Consider the following 23,180-nt stretch of genomic DNA (forward strand, 5'->3'; position numbering starts at 1 on the left):
AGTTGTCACAACTGGGGAGGTAGTGCTACTGCCATCTGGTGGCTAGAAATGCTGCTAATCATTCTACAACAGCCCCTCTGACAAAGAATTATCTGGCCCAAACTGTCAATAGTGCCAGATGAGAAACCCTGGTTCAACATAATATGGAACCCAACACGCTCTCTCCTCTGGGCCCCTGTACACGCTGTTCCCTCTGCATGAAATGTTCTTGCCCAACCCCCTCTCATATGACTCGCAGCTAGTCATCTTTAAGACCTCACCGTAGATGTCATTTCCTCTGGGAGGCTGTGCCTGACCCTCAAGTCTGGATTAGGTGTCCCTCTCTGCTGTAATTATATAAATCCTCTCCCTATCATAGCACTTACCACATTGCACGGCAACTGCTTTGCTAGCCTACCCTTCCAGCCTGGGGATAGCAATGTGTGTCTAGTTCATACCTCTATATGCCCAGTGACAGGTACAGCGTGCCTAGTACACTCAACGTATTTTCTTAAATGAGCAAACAAGTGAACACACAGAGAATACATGTAGCTCTTAAGTAAACTGAGAGGCAAGCAGTTGATGCAAGCTGAAAAGAAGAATGATGGAGTTACAGGATTAAGATAAAACCAGAATACTATGACCTGACTCTGAATCCAGCCAAAGCCCCTCCACCCAGGATACTTACATAGACTGGTTGTTTCACTGTCTTCTTGCCCAAGGAAATAAGAGGTACACCACCAAACCAACGGATATCTGGCAGAAGAATGAGAAGTATTCTTAGAAGGCCTAAAGTCTGGAAGACCCCCCCAATCTCCAGGTGCTCCAGGTTAGCATAATCATTTTGCATAACTGAAGTAATGGAATAGATGTAGCTGACTTTGAGAGAGCTAGTTGGCAGTCACTTGTTTTTCAGATAACAAAGATGGAAAGTAAAAAAGCCAAATCTTTAAGCACATGGACAGCAAGGGAAAGTGGTCAAATGGCTTGGCCACTTGATGCATGGCCACTCCCAAGACTGGAGTCTAAACTGCACCCCATACTAAGGAGGCACATAGGAATCAATAGATCAGCGGCACAACATAGGAAACCCAGAAAAAGACCCTGGGTTTTTAGTATGGGAATTTAGTAAATGATGAATGCATTACCACAAATATGTGAGAAATGGAAAGATTATTTATACTACATGGTGCTGAGACAATTACTCTACTAATTGGGGAAAAAGAAAGGGAGGGAGAAAAGCCTCATCTCTTACCATAAACCAAAGTAGATTAAATGTAAAGATTAAAAAAACCTTATAAAAAAATTTTAAGGTAGACATTATTTATAAGAGCATCAAAAAGAATACAACACTCAAGAATAAACTTAATCAAGTTGGCTAAAGACTTGCACGCTGAAAACTAGAAAACACTGCTGAAAGAAATTAGTAAGTCATAAACAAATAGAAACACATCTCACGTGGAAGACAATACTGTTAAGATATCAAACTACCCACAGAATCTACAGAGCTAATGCAGTCCCTGTCAAAATCCCAAGGGAGTATTCTGCAAAGTACACAAAACTATACCTTAAAATTCATATGGAATCTTCAGAGACCCCAAATAGCCAAAACTATCTTTTTGTTTTGGTATTTTTTTTTAATGAAATTTATTGTCAAATTGGTTTCCATACAACACCCAGTGCTCATCCCAAAAGGTGCCCTCCTCAATGTCCATCACCCACTTTCCCCTCCCTCCCACCCTCCATCAACCCTCAGCTTATTCTCAGTTTTTAAGAGTCTCTTATGGTTTGGCTCCCTCCCTCTCTTTTTTTTTTCCCCTTCCCCTTCTCCATGGTCTTCTGTTAAGTTTCTCAGGATCCACATAATAATAAAAACGTATCGTACCTGTCTTTCTCTGCCTGACTTATTTCACTTAGCATAACACTCTCCGGTTCCATCCACATTGATACAAATGGCCAGATTTCATTCTTTCTTATTGCCAAGTAGTATTCCATTGGACAACTTCTTTATCCATTCATCAGTTGATGGACATTTAGGCTCTTTCCATAATTTGGCGATTGTTGAAAGTGCTGCTATAAACATTGGGGTACAAGTGCCCCTATGCATCAGCAGTCCTGTATCCCTTGGGTAAATTCCTAGCAGTGCTATTGCTGGGTCATAGGATAGATCTATTTTTAATTTTTTGAGGAATCTCCACACTGTTTTCCAGAGCAGCTGCACCAGTTTGCATTCCCACCACAGTGCAAGAGGGTTCCTGTTTCTCCACATCCTCTCCAGCATCTATATTCTCCTGATTTGTTCATTTTAGCCACTCTGACTGGCATGAGGTGGTATCTCAGTGTGGTTTTGATTTGTATATCCCTGATGAGGAGTAATGTTGAGCATCTTTTCATGTGCCTGTTTAGTCAAAACTATCTTGAGAAAAAAAAGTTGGAGGTCTCATACCTCTTGATTTCAAAACTTACTACAAAGCTATAGTTATCAGAGATCAAAACAGTGGCATAAAGATAGACATATAAACCAGTGGAATAGAACAGATACAAATAACCTTTATATGTATAGTCAAATGAATTTTTTGGACATGGAACCAAAACCATTCAACAGGGAAATGACAGTGTTTTCAACAAATGATGCTGGGAGAACTGAATATCCACATATAAAAGAATGAACTTGGATCCTTACCTTCCATCATACACAAAAATGAACTCAAGATGGATCAAAGACTTAAACATAAGAGCTAAAACTACAAAATCCCTAAGGAAATATGGGAGAAAGCTTCATGACACTGGACTCAGCAATGATTTCTTGACTATGATATTAAAACATAGGCAACAAAGGAAAAGCAAATAAACTGGACTACATCAAAATTAAAAGCTTCTGTGCACTGAAGGGCAGAGTGAAAAGGCAGCCTGCAGAGTGGGAGAAAATATTTTTAAGTCATATATCTGGTAAGGTGTTACTACCCAGAATATATAAAGAGCTCTTATGATTCAACTATAACAAAAAACAACCCAATTGAAAAGTAAGCAAAGGATATGAACAGACGTTTCTCCAAATAAGATACACACATGGCTAACACATGGAAAAAAAAAAAAAAAAAGTTCAACATCACTAATCATTGCGGAAATGCAAATCAAAATCATGAGCTATTACCTTACCCTCATTAGGATGGCTACTAACCAAAAAACAGAAAATAAAGTGCTGGTGAGGATACAGAAAAATTCGCAACCTGGGCACTGCACTGTTGGTGAAAGTGTAAACTGGAAAAACCACTATGGAAAATTATGGTAACTCCTCAAAAAATTAAAAATAGAACTACCATATGATCCAACAATTCTACTTCGGGTATATCCCCCAAAGAACTGAAAGCAGGGTCTCAAAGAGAGATTTGGATATCTGTGTTAATAGCAGCATTATTCATAATAGCCAAAAGGTGGAAGCAACCTAAGTGTCCACTGACAGATGAACGGATAAGCAAAATGTGGTGTGTGTATACGGTGGAATATTACTCAGCCTTAAAAAGGGAAGAAAATCCACCGGGCACCTGGGTGGCTCAATTGGTTAACAGTCCAACTCTTGGTTTCGGCTCAGGTCATGGTCTCACGGTTCCTGAGTTCGAGTACCACATCCAGCTCTGCACTGACAGCACAGAGCCTGCTTGGGACTCTGTCTCTCCCTCACTCTGCCCTTCCCCCACTTGCGCATGCATGTGCGCTCTTTCTCTCTCTCTCTCTCTCTCTCTCTCTCACACACACACACACACACACGCACACACAAATAAACATTTTTAAAAATAGGAAGGAAACATAATAAATGAGGACATTATACTAAATGAAATAAACCAATGACAAAAAATAGTGTGTGATTCCACATATACGAGATACCTAGGGCAGTCAAATTCAGAGGGGCAAAAAGCAGAATGGTGCTTGCCAGGGGCTGGGGGAAGGAGGGAACAGGAAGGTGTTTACTGGACAGAGTTTCAGTTCTACAAGAAGAAAGGAGCTGCACAGAATAGCTGCAGCGTGAATACACATTAACAGTACTGAACTGTACACTTAGAAGTCAGCTCAGGCAGGCAGCCATCACAAAATACCATAACGGGGTGGCTTAAACAAGAGAAATGTATCTCCTTGCAGCTCTGGAGGCTGCAAAGTCCAGGATCAAGGTGTCAACTGATTTGGCTCCTGGTGAGAACTGTCTTCCTGGCTTGCAGTCAGCCAGCTATGTTCACCCTCAGCCTTTCCTCAGTGCACATGTGCAGGGAGAGAGCTCCTCTTCTCTTAAGGCCACCAAGGACCCCACCCTTATTTCTTTATTTAACATTAATTACCTTCTAAAAAGCCCTATCTCCAAATACAATCACATTAGAAGTTAGTGCTTCAAGAAGAATCTGGGGAGAGGAGGGAAGACAAGGACATAATTCAGTCCAAAGCAAATGGTAAATTTTATATGTGTATTTTACCACAATTTTTTAAATTAGAAATTAATGCAGAATGTGAAACGACATGAGCAATCAGGAGGAAAAAACACACAAAAACACATGATAAAAATATCTAAATTGGATAAATGAACTGTGGTCCATCCATACAATTGAATATTATATTGAATATTATTTAGCCATAAAAAGAAACAAGCTCTCAGCCATGAAAAGACATGAAGGAAACTCTTTTTAATGTGTTATATTTTGAGTGAGTGAGAGAGAGACAAACAGACAGAATGTGAGCGGGGGAGCAGCAGAGAGGGAGAGAGAGAACCGAAGTAGGCTCCAGGCTCTGAGCTGTCAGCACAGACCCTGATGCAGGGCTTGAACTCACGAATCCTGAGATCCTGACCTGAGTGAAAGTCAGATGTTTATCTGACTGAGCCACCCAGGCACACCCTGAACACAGATTTTTAAGGCAATGAAATTATTCTCTATGATACTCTAATGGTAGATGTTATCATACATTTGTCAAAATACACAGAATGTACAACATAAAGAATGAATCCTAATGTAAATTATGGACTTGAGTTAATAATAATGTATCAATATTGGCTCATCAATTGTAACAAACATACTATACACTAATGCCAAATGTTAATAATAGAGAAAAGTGTGGGGAAAAACTGAGGGATTAAAGAGTATATGGGAACCTGTGCTTTTCACTCAACTTTTCTGCAGACCTAAAACTACTCTAAAAAAAATCAAATGGGGCGGGCGCCTGGGTGGCTCAGTCAGTTGAGCATCTGACTTTATTCAGTCCACATCATGATCTCACGGCTCATGAGTTCCAGTTCCACGTCAGGCTCTGTGTTGACAGCTCAGAGCCTGCAGTCTGCTTCAGATTCTGTGTCCCTCTCTCTCTTTGCCCCTCCCTCACTCATGCTCTGTCTCTCTCTCTCTCTCAAGAATAAATAAAACATTAAAAAAATAATAATAAATAAAGTCTATTTAATTTTAAAATAACTCAAGTAAACATGCCAACAAAAAAACTGCAGCAAATATAACCAAAGATGTGTACCCTTAATATACAAAGAGTCTAGACAAATTAGTAAGAAAAACACCTCTCAAAAAAAGCCAAACATACATGGACAAAGGACAAAGAAAACTGAAAGAAATAATATAAATAGCTAACGAGGAGAAATAGAAAGCTAATGATAAAACTGTACCTCACTAACCATCCTACTACTCCCTAGGAGAGGCAGAATCGTCTCCTAATATATAAGTGAATAAATTGACAGGTACCTGGTAATTTGACAGAATCAGAAACTAAAGCTGGGTTCTTATCACAGACTTTAAAAATATATTCTCCCCCCAAGGGTGCCTGGGTGGCTCAACTGGTTAAGCAACTGACTCTTGATTTGGCCTAGGTCATGATCTCATGGTTTGTGAATCTGAGTCCCACACTGGGCTCTGTGCTGACAGCATGGAGCCTGCTTGGGGTTCTCTCTCTCTCTCCCTCTCTCTCTGCCCCTCCCCCGCTCACGCACGTGCTCTCCCTCTCTCTCAAAATAAATAATAAACAAAAAAATGTATTCTCCCCTGCCACTCCTGCAAATGTACAGGGAAATCATTTTTTTCCCGTAAAATCTCAAAACCTCATCACTTAGTCAAGGAGACTGATTTCCTTTGCCTAGACAAGTCTAATTATTAAACAAACAAAAACCCTGAGAGTAAGCATAACATGATGCCCAGCTCATGGAAGCAGTTTACATACCAACTACTTCCAGTTTACCAATGGCCAAATTAATATTTATTAATCCCTAATCCCATTTCACAGAAATGGCTATTTACAAGGAAGACCTATTACACGCACCTGACAAAATATGACGCTACCTCTGTCTTTCAGATCAACATCTAAGTGACTTGACTGAATGTGGACTAATGTGAGAAAGTAGTTAGGAAACAGGGGCTTCATAGGAAAAATAAGTAAGGCCAACATTTAAGCAGGTACTGTGGGCCAGGTGCTGTGACAGGGGCTACTGCATTCCAGTAACACGCCAGTCCTGAGGCAGACATTATCATCTCCATTGCAACAGATAAGGAAGCTGCCTCTCGTGGACTTGCCACCCTCACAGAACTCCCACGGCCTTTCTGTGAATCTAAGGTGCTCTTTTCACAGGCTGTAACGAAGATCATGCTAGGCAAATAGGACCTCTGGGGAGAAAAAAAGCAACTGGGGGAGAGAAAATACACCTTAGTCTGTCAAATCAGAGAACACTGTTAGCTTATGCTTCACCTTAACCTGGTTAACTCGTATCCTCTTTTCTATGACTAGGACAGAACACAAGCATACATACTTGCAAAATGATTGAGGAATCTATCTTCTCTTCCAAAGATGTCCGACGGCTTTATGATAATGGCTTCCGGAAAGGCATCTCTCACTTCCTTCTCTCCAACAGCCTAAACAAGCAACCAAACAAAGCAGAGTTCTGAGAGGAGAGAACAAAGCTCGAATTCCTTCTACTATTAGGACGTTACTGGTATTTCAAAGGTCAGTTTCTGCAGATTACGGTATGATTCATAAAGGTCAGTTACCCAGAATTTTTGTTTTTAAATAATACACAAAAATGCCCTGCCTCATATGGCTCTTGTTGGGTTCCTTCCCGTATTTATTCTAGGGAAGCTTAGGCCGAAGAAGAAAGGAGAAAAATCAGAGTAGAACTTTTCTAGCTTCCATTTTTCTTTCTACTTACAGGTCCTCTGGTTTGTGTCAACAATCTAGCAGCCTGCCAGAGAAAGGATAGCGTGGTGGGAGGCCACGATATGGAAGTGGCAGCACACATACATACCCAGAGGAGTCGGGGAGGGGCCAGGAACCTCCCGAACCTCAACACCCTTGCCTATCATCTATCTCCTCCTAGACAAGGCCTCTTTCAATGCAGGTATCAGCACCGAGTCCAGCCTTCCTCTCCACCCGCACGACTCCTGTGAGTGACCTATATGTCCAGGTAGGCTTGAACCTCTCAGTTTCTTGAGCTTCTCAATTCCAATGACCTCCTCTTCTGTCCACTTCTGCCCCTCTCAACTCGTTCAGGCCACAGTCCATATCAACAACTACAAGTGCCTGTCTTCTGAAACACTAAATGAAGACATCCTGCTCTCAGATGGCAACCTCCCATACCTCCAGGTGCTTCATTCATCTCTTCCTGAGATATCTGGTCTTCACCTGAATTCTCAGGCGTTCTAGTCCTCTAATGCTGCTTTCCTACTCATCAAGCCCTCCTAACCTGCCTCAGATTAGATTCCATGGCCCAACTTTTTAATCACTCTCTTACCAGTATTGTAAATTACCTTGTCCCTTTGTCTTGACTCCACCCACCAGGCAAAAATCCCAATTCTGAAAGAACCCTGTTAGCTTCCTTTGAGCCATGCACTCCTCCTGCCTTCAGAGACGGAGGAAAATAAATCATAATCAGACAACTCAATAAAAAATAAAACCACCCCAATTTGATTAAAAAATGGGAAGATCTGAATAGACATTTTTCCAAAGAAGACACACAGATGGCCAACATGTATAAAAAGGTGCCCAGAATCACTAATCATCAGGGAAATACAAATCAAAACCACAAATAGGTATCGCCTCACACCTATTAGCATGGCGATTATCAAAAAGACAAGAAATAACAAATGTTAGTGAGGATGTGGAGAAAAGGGGGCCCTTGTGCACTATTGGTGGGAATGTAAATTGGTACAGCTACCGTGGAAAACAGCACGGGGGTTCCTCAAAAATTAAAAAATACAACTACCATATGATCCAGTGATGCCACTTCTGCTAATATGTCCAAAGGAAATGAAAATACTAAGTTGAAAAAATATCTGCACCCCCATGTTTACTGCAGCATTATTTACAACAGCCAAGACATGGAAGCAACCCAAGTGTCCATCAGGGGATGATGGATGAAAAAAATGTGATACACACACACACACATACACACACACACATACACACAGGATATTTTACTCAGCCATTAAAAAAGGAAACCTTGCCATTTGCAACAATATGGATGGACCTTGAGGGCATTATGCTAAGCAAAATAGAGAAAGACAAATACCATATGATCTCACTTATACATGGAATAAAAAAAAAACAAAAAACAAACGAAAAAGCCACCAAACTCTTAGATACAAAGAACAGATGGCCAGAGGCAGGGGATGAGGGTGGGTGAAATGAGTGAAGGTACAAGGTACAAGGTACAAGTGAAAGGAACAAACTTGGGAGTTACAAAATAAATAAGTCTCGGGATGTAACATAAAGCATGGCAACTATAGGTAAGGAAAATACTATTTCAAAGTTGCTAATCAAAGAGTAGATCTTAAAAGTTCTCATCTTGAGAAAAAAAATCTTTAAATATGTGTGGTGATGTTAACCAGACTTATTGTGGAGATTATCTCTCAATATATACTTATGTCGAATCATTATGTTATATGCCCAAAAGTAATGTAATGTATGTTAATGACACCTGAGTTTTAAAAAATCATAAACTGGTACCACTATACGCTCAAGTCACCCATTTTAACTGCATCTTCAACATTTCCCACAAGTAGTGCTTTCTTCTAATTAGGTATTCTCTCATGACAGTTTCAAACATTCTCTATCCTATTCAGATTCCTCCCTTACTTTTTTCTTCCTTCCAGTAACCAACTTCACCTTCTAATTCAAAGAAAATACAGCAGCAGACAAAAACCACCTCAAGTTCCCACCACAAAACCTACAATTCTCCTTTCTTACCACACAGGGAAATGGCCCTGCCTCCCATGCTCCAGGGCTCACTTGCCCTTCCTCAGGAACCTGCCCAATTGACTCTCTCCTTTATCCTCAGTCTCTTAACCAGAACCTTCTCACCAGCACTTAAACAATGCCAAGGGAAGGAAAGAAAGAAAAGAAAGAAAGAAAGAAAGAAAGAAAGAAAGAAAGAAAGAAAAGAAAAGAAAAGAAAAGAAAAGAAAAGAAAGAAAAAGACAAAGATTCCCAACTCCACATGCTCCTCCAGCTGCCTGCCTCCCTCCATCCTCTTACCAAACCACTTACACATGCTGCCTGCCCTTCCAATCCCCACTGCCTCGGCTCCTGCTCACTCTCTGCTCACTTGTCCTCTGGATTCTGCCCTAACACCTGCACCCAAACCATTCTTGGTCAGATCACAGATGACTTCCATGTCCGCAGATCCAAGGTGACTTTCTAGTTCTCACCTCCCTTAGCTTCTCAATGGCGTTCGTAAGCAACTACTCTCTCCTTGCGACGGTCTTTCCTTGGCTTCCATGACCTTGTACTCTCCTGGTTTCCCCACCTCACCACATCTACTCCTTCTCAGTCTTTTTACTTGTTTTGGTTTTTACAGGTGTCTCCTTGTCTACCAGAGCACACTAATCATTGGTACTCCTCTGGGCCCCGTCCAATCTATGCTTCCTCACTAGGCAATCTATGCTTCCTCACTAGGCAATCTTATTCCCAAACATTGCTTCAATTAACTGGTTTTGTATCTCCAAACCGGACCTCATTTCTGAGCTCTAGGATCATAAACCCCATTCACCATTGTGACTTGGATGACTGACACATACCTGAAATGTGACCTGAGTACAAAACTAGATCATCCTCTTCCTTCTCTGTAAATATTCTATCTCAATCTTTGCTGCACAGTGGAACTCTCTAGGGAGACTTAAAAAATACCAAATGCCCAAGGTCTATCCCCAGAGATTCTATTTTCATTGGCCAGGGTGAAGCCTGGGCATCAGGATTTTTCAAAATTTCCTCAGTGATTCTAATGAGCAGCTACAACTAAGAACCACTGTCCAAAAGCCTTGTCGTTCTCAAGTGTTTCTCACCTTATTCAACAGCACCACCATCTGTCCAGTGGTGTAAGCTACAGGGCTGGGCATCTTGGAGTCTTCTCTCTGCCCCACCACTGACTCCAGCCCCAGCCCCTGCCCTTCCAAATAACCATGGATTCAGAGGATTCTGTGAATGCCAGGGTAGAGGCAGGCACAGAGTGCACACACTCATTCTCCTTCATCCACGCAATATGAAAATGGTGAGGCTCAGATGTGCTGCTAGCCAGCTGTTTCTTACAGAAACAGAGCTTACACAAAAAGAAAGAGGTGAAAGAATCACAGAGAAACAAAGCTGAAACCCTGATGTACCTTGGCACCAATGTGGCTAAGCTTCCCTATCCCAATTGATGGACTTTTCAGAAACATGGGGCTTTTAACATTGGGTTTTCGGATGCTAGCAATTAAATGCACCTGACTGATAGATGTCCTCTGTCCCCCATTATATGCTCTTATGGCACAGTTTGCTCTTATGGCACAGCTCTCTACTTTGCAACACCAGGCACAACTGGAGTTATTTTCCTCAGTGGACTAGAAATGAGATATGGGCTAAGACCAAGTCCGTTTTATTCACTACTGTATGCCTACCGCCTAATTCAATATGCAGCATGCAGTAGGTACTTAATAAATAATTTGTTCAATAAAAAAATGCAGTGGGTCAAAAAGCTGGAGCCATTGTCAAAGAACTCTGAGAACAGGTAATAATGCTCTGTCCTTCTCTGAAGCCCCTTACCATAGTTCCCTGCAAACAGAGGGCACTTAACCAAATTGTCAGAACACAACACACACATATCACACACGTCAATCTAATTCTGGATACAGAGAATCAGAAGCCCCTTTTAATTCTGGAAATGTCAGTGAGAAACCCTTCTCACTTAACTCATGTTTCAAAGGGGCCAAGAAACTCTGGCTCTGTGAACCACTTCCCAGGTCAACTTGTCACTTACCTTATTTCTCAGATATCTAGAAGAGCTTTTAATATCAGCATTCAGATGTGAAACATGAATGAATTTTTCAACTCCAGCTTCCTTGGACACTTGAGCAATTGCTTGGGGAATCTTCACAAAAACATCCTCAAAATCAAAGTTTCTGAAAGAAAGAAAGAAAAAAGGAGGATCAGTTAAGAACACTTGACTCAGGATTTCAAAGTTTTCTGTGATAAACTGGTTTTCATACTATTGCTGGAATTCATAACAGTTAAACTTTTACTATTTATTTATTTTTAATTTGTGTGTGTGAGAGAGAGAGGGAGAGAGAGAGAGAATGAGTGAGAGAAGGGCAGAAGGAGGGAGAGTGGGGGGGAAGAGGGAGAGGAGGAGAGAAAGGGAGGGAGGAAGGTAGGGAGGGGCGGAAAGGGGGAGAGGGGGAGAGGGGGGGAGAGGGAGGGGGAGGGGGAGGGAGAGAGAGAGAGAGAGAGAGAGAGAGAGAGAGAGAGAATATGAATCTCAAACAGACTCCATACCTAGCATGGAACCCAACATGGGGCTAGATCCCATGACCCTAAGATCATGATCTGAGCTGAAATCAGGAATCAGACATTCAACCAACTGAGCCATCCAGGCACCCTCATAATAGTTAAATGTTTAAATGGCAATGATTTAACCCAAAATCAAAATATATATGTAAGAAAAAATATATATATGTATATAGTATATATGGGTGTATTTTTTTTTTTAAGTTTACTGCTCACTGTCATTACTGTATATAATTTAAACCTCACCATAAGTTATAAATCAGCACACATAATATTCTCTGTCCTCAAGGGATCCCAAGGCTGAGACCCTGTAAGGGTATCTGGCTGCAGTGGTTGGGTAGGGAGGGGGGAAGTGTTGGGAGCTAAAAAGGAACCACTTCTTATGCTTGGGCCTTCTTATCCTTTTCCCTCAGGGAAAAAAAAAAGAAACTAAAAAATCAGTCACCAATTTAATACAATAACGTTAACATTACATAATAAGATTAATACTCTGTACAAGGCACTGCTATAAGTCACTACAGGAGATATAAAGTCAAAAAAGACCCTGTAAGTAATCAAAGAACTTAAAAATATGTGCTAAGGCAGACATAGATAATCAAACTTAATAAATATTAAGAAAATGGTGTGAACAAAGTGTTGCAGAACTGTGAGATTAAAACACTATTTGTTGATGAACAACCCACACAAAAGGTAAAAAGAACTGTTCAAACCAATATTCATGTTATCTTTAACAGTGTGAACAGATCTAGAACACTGTTTACACAAGAAAAACCAATGTTCAGTTTGATGAACAGCAGGATAGGCAAAATCCTCCTACCTAATCCATCCCAGCTGGACAAATCCAAACACAGCATCGGTAATTCATGAACAACCGGTGATTCCGTCAAGTTGATGACACCAACCATACTAACACAATCTCTATTAGCTTTTTAGGGGTAACATATCACATTGCTTACATACCAGACTTACCGCCGACTAAACCTCTTGAAAGGGTGTTATTGGGTATATAAACGGGTGTTCAATATTAATGCTTAATGATGGACTAATAAAAAATGTGACAACTACAATGCCTGAGAGTAGAAGGTACCCAGTGAATGTCTACTGAAACTTAAGTCATCACATGCAAAGAAAAAACAAGAGACATCCAGATGGCTAACAGACATATGAAAAAATGCTCAACCTTGCTCATCATCAGGGAAATACAAATCAAAACCATAATTACTGCCTCATCCCTGTCAGATGGCTAACATTAACAACTCAGGAAACAACAGATGTTGGCGACGATGTGGAGAAAGGGGCACCCTCTTACACTGCAAGTGGGAATGCAAAGTGGCCACTCTGGAAAACAGTATAGAGGTTCCTCAAAAAATTAAAAATAGAATTAGCCTACGACCCAGCAACTCACTACAAAGTATTTATCCAAAGGATACAAAAATGCTGATTCAAAGGGGCACATGCACCCCAATGTTTATAGCAACACTATCAACAACAGCCAAATTCAGAAAGAGCTCATGTGTCCATCAACTGATGAATGGATAAAAAGGGTGTGTGCGTGTGTGTCTGTAAACACACACACACACACACACAAAATGGAATATTACTTGGCAATCAAAAACAATGAAATCTTGCCATTTGCAACAACGTGGATGAAACTGGAGTATATATTATGCTAAATGAAATAAATCAGTCAGAGAAAAATAAATATTGTATGATTTCACTCATATGTGAAATTTAAGACATAAAACAAATGAACATAGGGGAAGAGAAGAAAAAATAAGATAAAAACAGAGAGGGAGATAAACCGTAAAAGACTCTTAAATACAGAGAACAAACTGAGGGTGGCTGGAGGGGAGGCGGTGTGGGGGATGGACTAAATGGATGAAGGACATTAAGAAGGGCACTTGTCGGGATGAGCACTGGGTGTTGTATGGAAGTGATGAATCACTAAATTCTGCCCCTGAAACCAATACTACACTATATGTTAACTAACTTGAATTTGAATTTAAAAAAAAGAAAAGAAAAAGAAAAATCAAGCCAAAGACTTACTTGGTTTCCCAATCTCGCCCAACAAGATTAATGACCACATTGCTGTGCTTCACTGCTCTTCGGATAGAATCTTTGTCCTTGCCATTCCATTCCTAGAAAAACAGTAGCCGGTCAGATGAAAACATAAGGGGTCTCCCCTGGCACGTTTCAAAATAGGCCATCTGATATAGTCAGAATTTAGTACCATTTTATATAGGCTCCATTTATTACAACAAAAACGGTCATGAGGTCTGAACTCCTTGCTGATTCTCTAGCTCTCCTGGAGACAAACAGGTCAAAGAACATCTATTTCATTCAGGTAATGAAATGACAGAATTAGAAAAGACAATATTCATTTCTAGTGGGGCATATCCATTTTTGGCCACCCAACTGTCCCCAGCAAGTTTGTAAGGGATTCTAGTTACCAAATCTCCCTTCCTGAAACACAGCCAAAGACCAAGGATTATTTGGGAGGAAAATGGACTTTCCCTTTTGGTGGCAACCAGTTACAGACTAAAGACAGGAGGACTATCTCCTAAAGGCTAATGTTAAAATGGGAGCCTTCGTGACTATTTTCTTATTTCTTTTTAACTCTTTCCTCTTCACAATCCCAGATCTAGTCATTTCTACTTCAAAGACATGTCAAGCACACTCGGGGAGGTGTGACCTGCCCCAAAGTGCAGGCTGAGCCCATGGCAGATTTTCGTGTAGAACTAAAGTTCTGAGTGATTCAGACTATAGTCAGACTGACGATTCGGGTCCAAAATAGAAACCGGGGATGAAATAACCCCTAGCAAAGGTACAGCATTTTCTACATTAAAATGAAATTGGATTTTTTAAGCATTTGAATGGGAAATAATAAGCAGTAAGAAGTTTCTTAGGGTGAAATGCTAAGGTGTACGTAAGAGTGAGTGGGGAGGGAGGTGAGGGGGGACATGAGCAGGAGGGGGTGCACTAACATCCCTGTGCAATTTAGAAAAGAGAGCCATGGCTACAGAAATCCGATTCCAGAGCAAAAGATTAGAAGGAGGAACTAGTTATAAGTGAAGAAGTGCAGGGTGGGGGGGACAAGAGAAGTGTAGAGTAATAGCTGTGGAGTCAGACAGGAATGCAAATTCCATTTGCCTTTTTATAAACTGTACAAATTCTCCAACCTCCATGTAAAATTTGAAAATAAAAAATAAAAAATTTGAAAATACAACCTACCTCATGTGTTTGCTATGAAGATTATGTAAAAGAGACATAAAATCTGCTGCACAGTGTGTGACATACCCAACAAAAACAGCAGTTCTACACATACAGAGCTGAAACTTTTTTAGAAAAGATGGCAAAGGGAGAAGAAAAAGAATCCAAGAAGATTCACAGTGGAAGAGATTGGTGCATAACTGCATGAAAGGCCCAAGAGGGATGCCTGGAGAGAAAGAACTAAAAGGAAACCAAATTCCCAGGGATGAGGCCCAGGGGGCGCACTCAGATTAGCAAACCAAGTAGCCATTAAGACAGAAGTTTCCAATGGAGACCAAAGCAGGGAAATCAGGGCTCCACACCCAGTATGGTCCATCCTTCTCAAAAATAAACAACAGTGAAGTCTCCCCTGTTTTACCTTTCCTGTACTTCCCCTTTTGTAAACATTATTACATTCAAAGTTATATGTTTAGTCTCCATACTCTCTTTTAAGACTGAGAGCTCCCTGTGGTCTTACTCATCAAAGCTTAAATACCTGTGGTAAAAACAGAATATACATCATATGGCTCAATTCCAATGACTCTGCATGTGTAAGCCAAAGTGTTCACCTATTATTTGCGAAATACTTTAATTCTGAGGACTGACAAGGCGACCCATAATCTCAAGTCACAAAGAAACAGAGAAAAGCTAAGCTCCTGTAACTGTAATACCATGAAGATTAAGATTTTAGAAAAGAAAAACACTTTATAGAAACAAGAAATTTCCAATATAGTATTATACTTAGCTTGTGAACTTTCAGTAAAGAATAAATGAAAAGCTATTAAAAGTAAAAATGTAAGAGAGATCACAAATACTCTGAATGAATGTATCAGAGATCTTAAGGATGTTTACCAAATATTTTTTAAGAGGGGAAAGTGGATTTTGAGAAACTTAACAGAAGACCATGGGGGAGGGGAAGGGGAAAAAAAAGAGAGAGGGAGGGAGGCAAACCATAAGAGACTCTTAAATACTGAGAACTGAGGACAATAAATTATATTAATTAAAAAAAAAAAAAGAGATGGGGCGCCTGGGTGGCTCAGTCGGTTAAGCGTCCGACTTCGGCTCAGGTCACGATCTCGCGGTCCGCAGGTTCGAGCCCCACGTCGGGCTCTGGGCTGATGGCTCAGAGCCTGGAGCCTGCTTCCCATTCTGTGTTTCCCTCTCTCTCTGCCCCTCCCCCGTTCATGCTGTGCCTCTCTCTGTCTGAAAAATAAATAAACGTTAAAAAAAAAAAAATTAAAAAAAAAAAAAAGAGGGGAAAGTGTGTAAATGGAAGAGCTCAACTCCATATAGGATGATAAACACAGGAAAATTTAAGCAGAAGAATAGGAGAGGAAGCATCCAGAGTGTTTCTCAATAGGATAACTGTAGACATTGGGGCAACAGAGCTCTTTGTGGAAAGGGACTGCCTTGGGCACTGTATGCTACTTAGCATCCCTGGTCCCTAGCTAATAAATCAGTATGGTCACCAGTCATTGTGGCAACCATAAAGGCCCACACATTTCTAATCACAGCATTGAAGGGTCTCCCCTACCCTGTATCCCCTGCCTCGCCCCGTAGGCAACCACTGGCCCAAAGAAAGAACCTTCAGATTAAAGAGTAACAACAGGGAAGGCACAGCAAGCAGTGTTCTAAGCTAAGTCTGTGCCAAGGAAGCAAGTCATAAAACACCGTATGTGTGATTTTCAGTCTACGGAAGCACTGTCCAACAGAAATATAACATAAGGCAATTCTGAATTTTCTACTCTCACATTTATTGTTTTTTTTTTTTTTTTTTTTTTTTGAGAGAGAGAGAGAGAGAGAGAGAGAGAGAGAGAGAGAGAGAGAATGAATATCTTAAGCAGGCTCCGTGCCCAGCACAGGGGCCCGATGCAGGGCTCTATCTCACGACCTGGAAATCATGACCTGAGCCGAAATCAAGAGTTGAATGATTAACCAATTGAGCCACCCAGATACCTCTCCACTAGTCACATCTAAAATACTAAAATGAGGAGCGCCTGGGTGGCTCAGTTGGTTAAGCATCCCAACTTTGGCTCAGGTCACGATCTCATGGTCTGTGAGTTTGAGGCCCATGTTGGGCTCTATGCTGACAGCTCAGAGCCTGGAGAGTGCTTTGGATTCTGTGTGTGTGTCTCTTTCTCTCTATGCCTCTCCTCCACTCACACTCTGTCTCTGTCTCTGTCTCTGTCTCTCTCTCCCTTTCAAAAGTAAATCAACATTAAAATTTTTTTTTTTTTTTTAAATTTTAGGGGCACCTGGCTGGCTCAGTTGCCTAAGCATCCATCCAACTCTTGGTTTCGGTTCAGGTCATGATCTCATGGTTCAGTTCATGGGTTTAAGCCCCACATCAGGCTCTGCGTGGACAGCTCAGAGCCTGCTTGGGATTCTCTCACTCCCTCTCTCTGCCTCTCCCCCCAAGCACACACATGTTCTCTCTCTCTGTCTCTTTCGCTCAAAATAAATAAATAAATATTTTAAAAACTTTTTTCTTAAAGAGTAAAATGAAACAGGCGAAATTCATTTTAATAATATACTTTATTTAACCAAATATACCCCTTATATTATTTTAATATTTAGTTAAGTGTAAAAAATTATTCATGACTTATATTATTTTCTTTGTACTATGTCGTTGAAATTTGATTGTATTTTATACTTACATCACATCTGAATTAAGATTGGCCCCATTTCAAGTGTTCAGTGGCCACATGTGGCTAATGGCTACCATACTGGATGGCAGGGGCCTAGAGCAGGGATCAGCAAATTATGACCCATGGGCAAATCTAGCCTATAGTCTAACTTTGTAAATAAACTTTTATTAGAACACAGCCACTCCCATTCATTTATATTTCATCTATGGCTACTTTCAGGCAAAAGGGGAGAGCTGAGTAATCATGACAAAGACCCTATGACCTACAAAGGCTAAAATATTTACCAATTGGCTTTTTACAGAAAATGACATTTGCCAACTGCTAGATAAGAGTTTATAAGAATGAGGTAAATGGAGGATGCCATTGGTTCACTCTGAGATGAAACTGCTGCTTTATTACACTGCCTCTCTCTCCTAAAAATGACCTCAGTACTTTACATCAGTCAACTCCAGTGATCAGCAATCAGTCACACAGACTCTTACCAGAAAGATAATCTGACCCAGGTCACCCATGGGACGAAGGTGCATGGTGTCATATGCTTCACACCGATAGGGTATGATCACCTGTGACCCCATACGTCCTAAAAAAGAACAGATTGAAACAAGGATCAATACTAACATAATATGAATACTTTATACAATAGTGAGTTGGTAAATATTTAAGTTACAGCATGACAAGAAAATGGAAATCATGTTTCACAAAAACATATTTTGCCCTGCTAGAGATGCCATAACTTTTCAGAGACCCCTATTCCTGTTTCAACATCCTACAGAGGAAGAGTGATAATGCTTCCTAACATATAGCAGATCAAAATTACATAAATCCAAGATACAAGTAATTTGTAACACTGTTAAATTGAAAAGAAACATGGTTCATGGTTTTCATTAGGCAACCCTAATAAGTGGCACTGAGCATACTGAACTCAAGGAACTTTACTTACCAAGGCGGTTGACAACATATCGGCCCAAGAATCCCGTTGCTCCAAACACAGTGGCCACAACCCCACTGACTGAAGAACGCCCACCTTTCCCATGAGGTATGAGTGAATGATGAAGCTGGCGACGAGGAGGGCCATGAAACACAGCTACGGCTCTCGCAGTAATAGAAGAACCTTAAAGAAAACCCCAGAGTATAAAAAAGTGGCAAACGTTAATATAAAAGTGAGTATGAATAACCTCTTTTCCTAGAAACTTGTAACATTATTTTGCTATCAGTACTTCCATATACTTAAGTTTAAAATGAATTTTTAAACTAAAAGTTATAATGTAAGTGCCTACAGCAATAATAAACACAAACAGCTGCAACAAAAAATCCATACGTCATAAGGAAATATGTAAAAATTAGAAAGTACAGTTGATCCTTGAACAACATGGGTTTTAACTGCATGGGTCCACTTATATGAGGATTTTTTTTGATAAATATAGCACAGTACTATAAATGTATTTTCCCTTCCTTATGATTTTCTTTAATAACATTTTCTTTTCTCTTGCTTACTTTATTGTAAAAACACGACATATAATACATACACATAAAACATACAAAATATGGTAATTAGTTCTTTAGTTACCAGTGAGGCTTCTGGTAAACAGTAGGCTATTGGTGATTAAGTTCGGGGGGAGTCAAAAGTTATACATGAATTTTTTACTGCATGGGGAGGGGAGGGGGTCAGTGCCCCTAACTACTTCATTGTTCAAAGGTCAACTATAAACTCCCTGCCCTATGGGATACAATATACAATATATTGTGATACAATATTTAAGTCACATTAAAAAAATTAAACAGTTAAAAATTAAGAGAGTAGAAACCTCCACAGTAAAAGGCACTGAGAGAATGCAAGGAAGGGAGCAATAAATCAGATAATTATGAGGAAGGATTCCTGGATAAAGTAGGTTTGGGGGGGCCTTTTTTTTTTTTCCAGTTTTACTGAGAATGAACTGACATACAGCCCTGTGTAAGTTCAAGGCATATGGCATGATGGTTTGATTTATGTATATATAATGAAATGATTACACTAGGTTCAGCTGGCATCCACCAACTCATAGAGATCCAATAAAAATGAAAGAAGAAAAAAACAATTTTCTCCTTGCATTGAGAACTCTTAGCATGAACTCCCTTAAATTTTCTATGTATCTTACAGCAGCATTAGCTAAAGTCACCATGTTGTACATTACATCCCGAGTACTTTTTTACGTTATAATGGTAGGCTTGTACCCTCTGACCACCTTCCTCCAATCCTCACTCCCGCAACCCTTCACCTCTGGCCACTGCAAGTCTGAGCTCTTTTTCTACGAGTTTGGGGTTTTTTTTTTAATTCCACATATAAGTGAGATCACACAGTATATGTCTTTCTCTGTCTGACTTATTTCACTTTAGGATAATGCCTTTAGGGTCGATCCATGTTGGAGCAGATCCATGTTGGAGTAGGATTTCCTCACTTTTTGTGGCTGAATAATATTCCAGTGTGTGTGTGTGTGTGTGTGTGTGTGTGTGTGCGTGTGTGCGTATATATATATATATATATATATATATATATGTGCGTATATGTATATATATATATACATATACACACTACAACCTATTTATCTGTTCATCCCCTAATGGACACTTAGGTTGTTCTCACGTCTCGGCTACTGTAAATAATGCTGCAATAAACATGAGAATGCAGATATCTTTTTGACTTAGTGTTTTCACTCCCCTTGAATATATATTAGCAGAAGTGGAATTGCTGGATTGTACAGTTGTTATTTTTAATTTTTTGAGGAATCTCCATGCTGCTTTCCATAGTGGCTGCACCGCTTTACAATCCCAACAGCAGTGCACAAGGGCTCACTTTTCTCCACATCCTCGCTAACACGTGTTATCTCTTGTCTTTTTGATGATGGCGATTATAACAGGTGTGAGGTCATAGCTTACTGTGGTTTTAATTTGCATTTCCCTGATGACTAGTAATGTTGAGTACCTTTTCATGTACCTGTTGGCCTTCCGTATATTTTCTTTGCCCATGTTTTAATTGGGTTATTTGTCGGTTTTTCCTACTGAGTAATAAACTATTTTGAGAAAGGTTTTAAAGAGGAGTAACAACAGATTTCCACGTGAAACATGTAACACATACAACAATGTAGAGATGGAAATGAATAAGCCCAGTGCAGGTAACAGAAGATTTACCTGGAACAGACTCTGAAACTGATGATGAATGAAAAATAAAGTTGATGATATATGCTGGAGGTAGAGGACTGTTCGTATAGAACATTTTTTTTAAAAAAGCATACAGTTCAGACTTAATATAAAACTATTGAAAATCATCAAAAGTAATGACAAAAGGAGTGGTTGAGAAAAGATTTCTGAACTTTGGAAAGGTTAATAGTGATTTGTCAAACCTCTCACTATTTCTTTTTCATACACTCAAGTTCTTTTTTTTTTTTATAATTTTTTTTTTATAATTTTTTTTTTCCAACGTTTATTTTTGGGACAGAGAGAGACAGAGCATGAACGGGGGAGGGACAGAGAGAGAGGGAGACACAGAATCGGAAACAGGCTCCAGGCTCTGAGCCATCAGCCCAGAGCCTGACGCGGGGCTCGAACACACGGACCGCGAGATCGTGACCTGGCTGAAGTCGGACGCCCAACCGACTGCGCCACCCAGGCGCCCCTCAAGTTCTTGATCCTCAAAGTTCCTGCATCAGTGCTTTACATCTTCTCCACCCAGTCTATATGTGCAAGGAGACTACGTGGCCTTAGCCTGAACGCCTGCCAGGATGGGAAACACCACTTCCCATGGCAGACCGTACTCATTCCATCCAATAGTGAGCAAGTTCCACCACATGGGAGATCAGTGGCTGCTTCCCAGTAGCGTTGATCCCTATGTTCCTCTGGAATGACAAAGGACAAATCTAATCCCTCTTCTACACCTAAGTGTAGCAACGATATCTCTACTAAGTCTTCTCCAGGTTACACATCCTAGGTTCTGTTAACTATTCCTCATTTGGCAGAAGTGTAAAACTCCTTTGGATACATGTCAATTTTCAAGTGCCTTGAAACTCATTAGGGCAGTTTTAGAGCAAGTTACCTAATGTTCAGGGAGTAAGTAAAAAAACAACTGAAAGGTCTAAAGTGCTGATGATAAACGTCTGCTCCAATCAACAAACTGCTTACCAAGAGCACTAGTGTTTTGTAAACTTGGGGAAAGCTAAAAGAAACAAACAGAAATTGCTTTAGAAAATCTGTGTTTGGAGGAAAAAAAAGTCATTTCAAGCCCCAAGTTGGGCTCTGTATTGGGCATGAAGGAAGGAAGGAAAGAAGGATGGAAGGAAGGAAAAAAAGAAGGAAGGAAGGAAGGAAGGAAGGAAGGAAGGAAGGAAGGGAGGAAGGAAAGTAAATAAGTAAGTCTGTGTCTATTTTCTGCACCAGACCCTCAGTGGCACTCTGCCCAGAAACCATGGTTTTTCCCTATGCAAAAGCATGAAATTACACAAAAAGCCTAGCTTACTGAATAGCATCTGAAACCACACTAAAAAGGTTAAAACAAACCTAGCTTACTGAAAAGCGTCTGAAACCACGCATCTGAAAGGTTAAAACAAACACTGCAGATCAGACACACAACAATAACTGTCATAGTAACAGCAAAACTTACAAAGCTGTTACCCGATGCCAGGCATTGTTCTATGTGCTTAGTAGGTATTGTCTTATTTAATACAATTTTTACTGTCAGATTACAGATGAGGAAACTCAGGCTCGGAGAGGTTAAATGATTTGCCTGAAAAGCCAGCAAAGGAGAATGAAAAGCAGTCCAGTAAGGGAAGGGGGGAAAAAAAAAAAGGAAATGGTAGGAGCCAAACGAAGAGAGTGATTCATAGAGGTAAGAGTTAACTGTCAAATGTTGAAAAGTGAAGTAGGATGGGGACAGAGGACCACAGATCTAGAAGATGTTGGTTCTGAATGGCCTTAATAAGAGCAATGTTATTGCAGTGGGGATGACAGTCTACTGGAGAGGGCAAGAGAAAATGAAAGGCAAGGGAGTGGGAAAAAGAGTATCGATGATTCTTCTGAGGAGACATGTGGAAAAAAGGACTAGAAGAACATGAGGACAAGGAAGGATTTTTTTTTTTTAAATATGAGCTATTATAACATATTTACACGCTGATGGAAATGAGCTGGTAGAGGGGAAACATTAATGATTCAGGGGAGGAAACGCACAGGTAATTGAGGATGGGATGGATTGCAAAGCAAAAGAACTAGCCTCAGATCAAAACAAAAGGAGCTCATCCACTTTAACAGGAAGGAAAGTTGCAAATTATTGCAGCTCAGCTATTAGATTTTTATGGTGGAGAAAAAGATTGTTCTCATCTAATTCCTTTTTATTTTTATTTTTTTTATTTGAGAGATACAGAATAGGGGAAAGGTGCAGAGGGAAAGAGAGAGAATCCTAAGCAGGCTCCATGCTGAGTGTGAGCCCCAACATGAGGCTCGATCCCTGGACCCTGGGGTCATGACCTGAGCCCAGATGGAGAGTCAGATGCTCAA

The 23,180-nt window shown here is 40.3% G+C and overlaps 1 protein-coding gene across 1 annotated transcript in view; it reads right to left on the bottom strand.

Moving 5' to 3' along the window:
• Positions 1–23,180, bottom strand: part of NDUFA9 (NADH:ubiquinone oxidoreductase subunit A9) — a 37,369-nt gene that overhangs the window by 10,829 nt on the left and 3,360 nt on the right. Inside the window, exons 2-7 of the mRNA XM_019464800.1 lie at positions 18,601–18,771; positions 18,143–18,240; positions 13,810–13,901; positions 11,237–11,378; positions 6,761–6,863; positions 668–735 (exon numbers count right to left, since the gene is read on the bottom strand). Coding sequence (XP_019320345.1) covers positions 668–735; positions 6,761–6,863; positions 11,237–11,378; positions 13,810–13,901; positions 18,143–18,240; positions 18,601–18,771 — 674 coding nt within the window. The remainder of the gene's footprint in view (positions 1–667; positions 736–6,760; positions 6,864–11,236; positions 11,379–13,809; positions 13,902–18,142; positions 18,241–18,600; positions 18,772–23,180) is intronic.

This window comes from Panthera pardus, unplaced genomic scaffold (assembly GCF_024362965.1).
Source record: "Panthera pardus isolate Hobbes unplaced genomic scaffold, ASM2436296v1 HiC_scaffold_6, whole genome shotgun sequence".
NCBI lineage: Eukaryota > Metazoa > Chordata > Mammalia > Carnivora > Felidae > Panthera > Panthera pardus.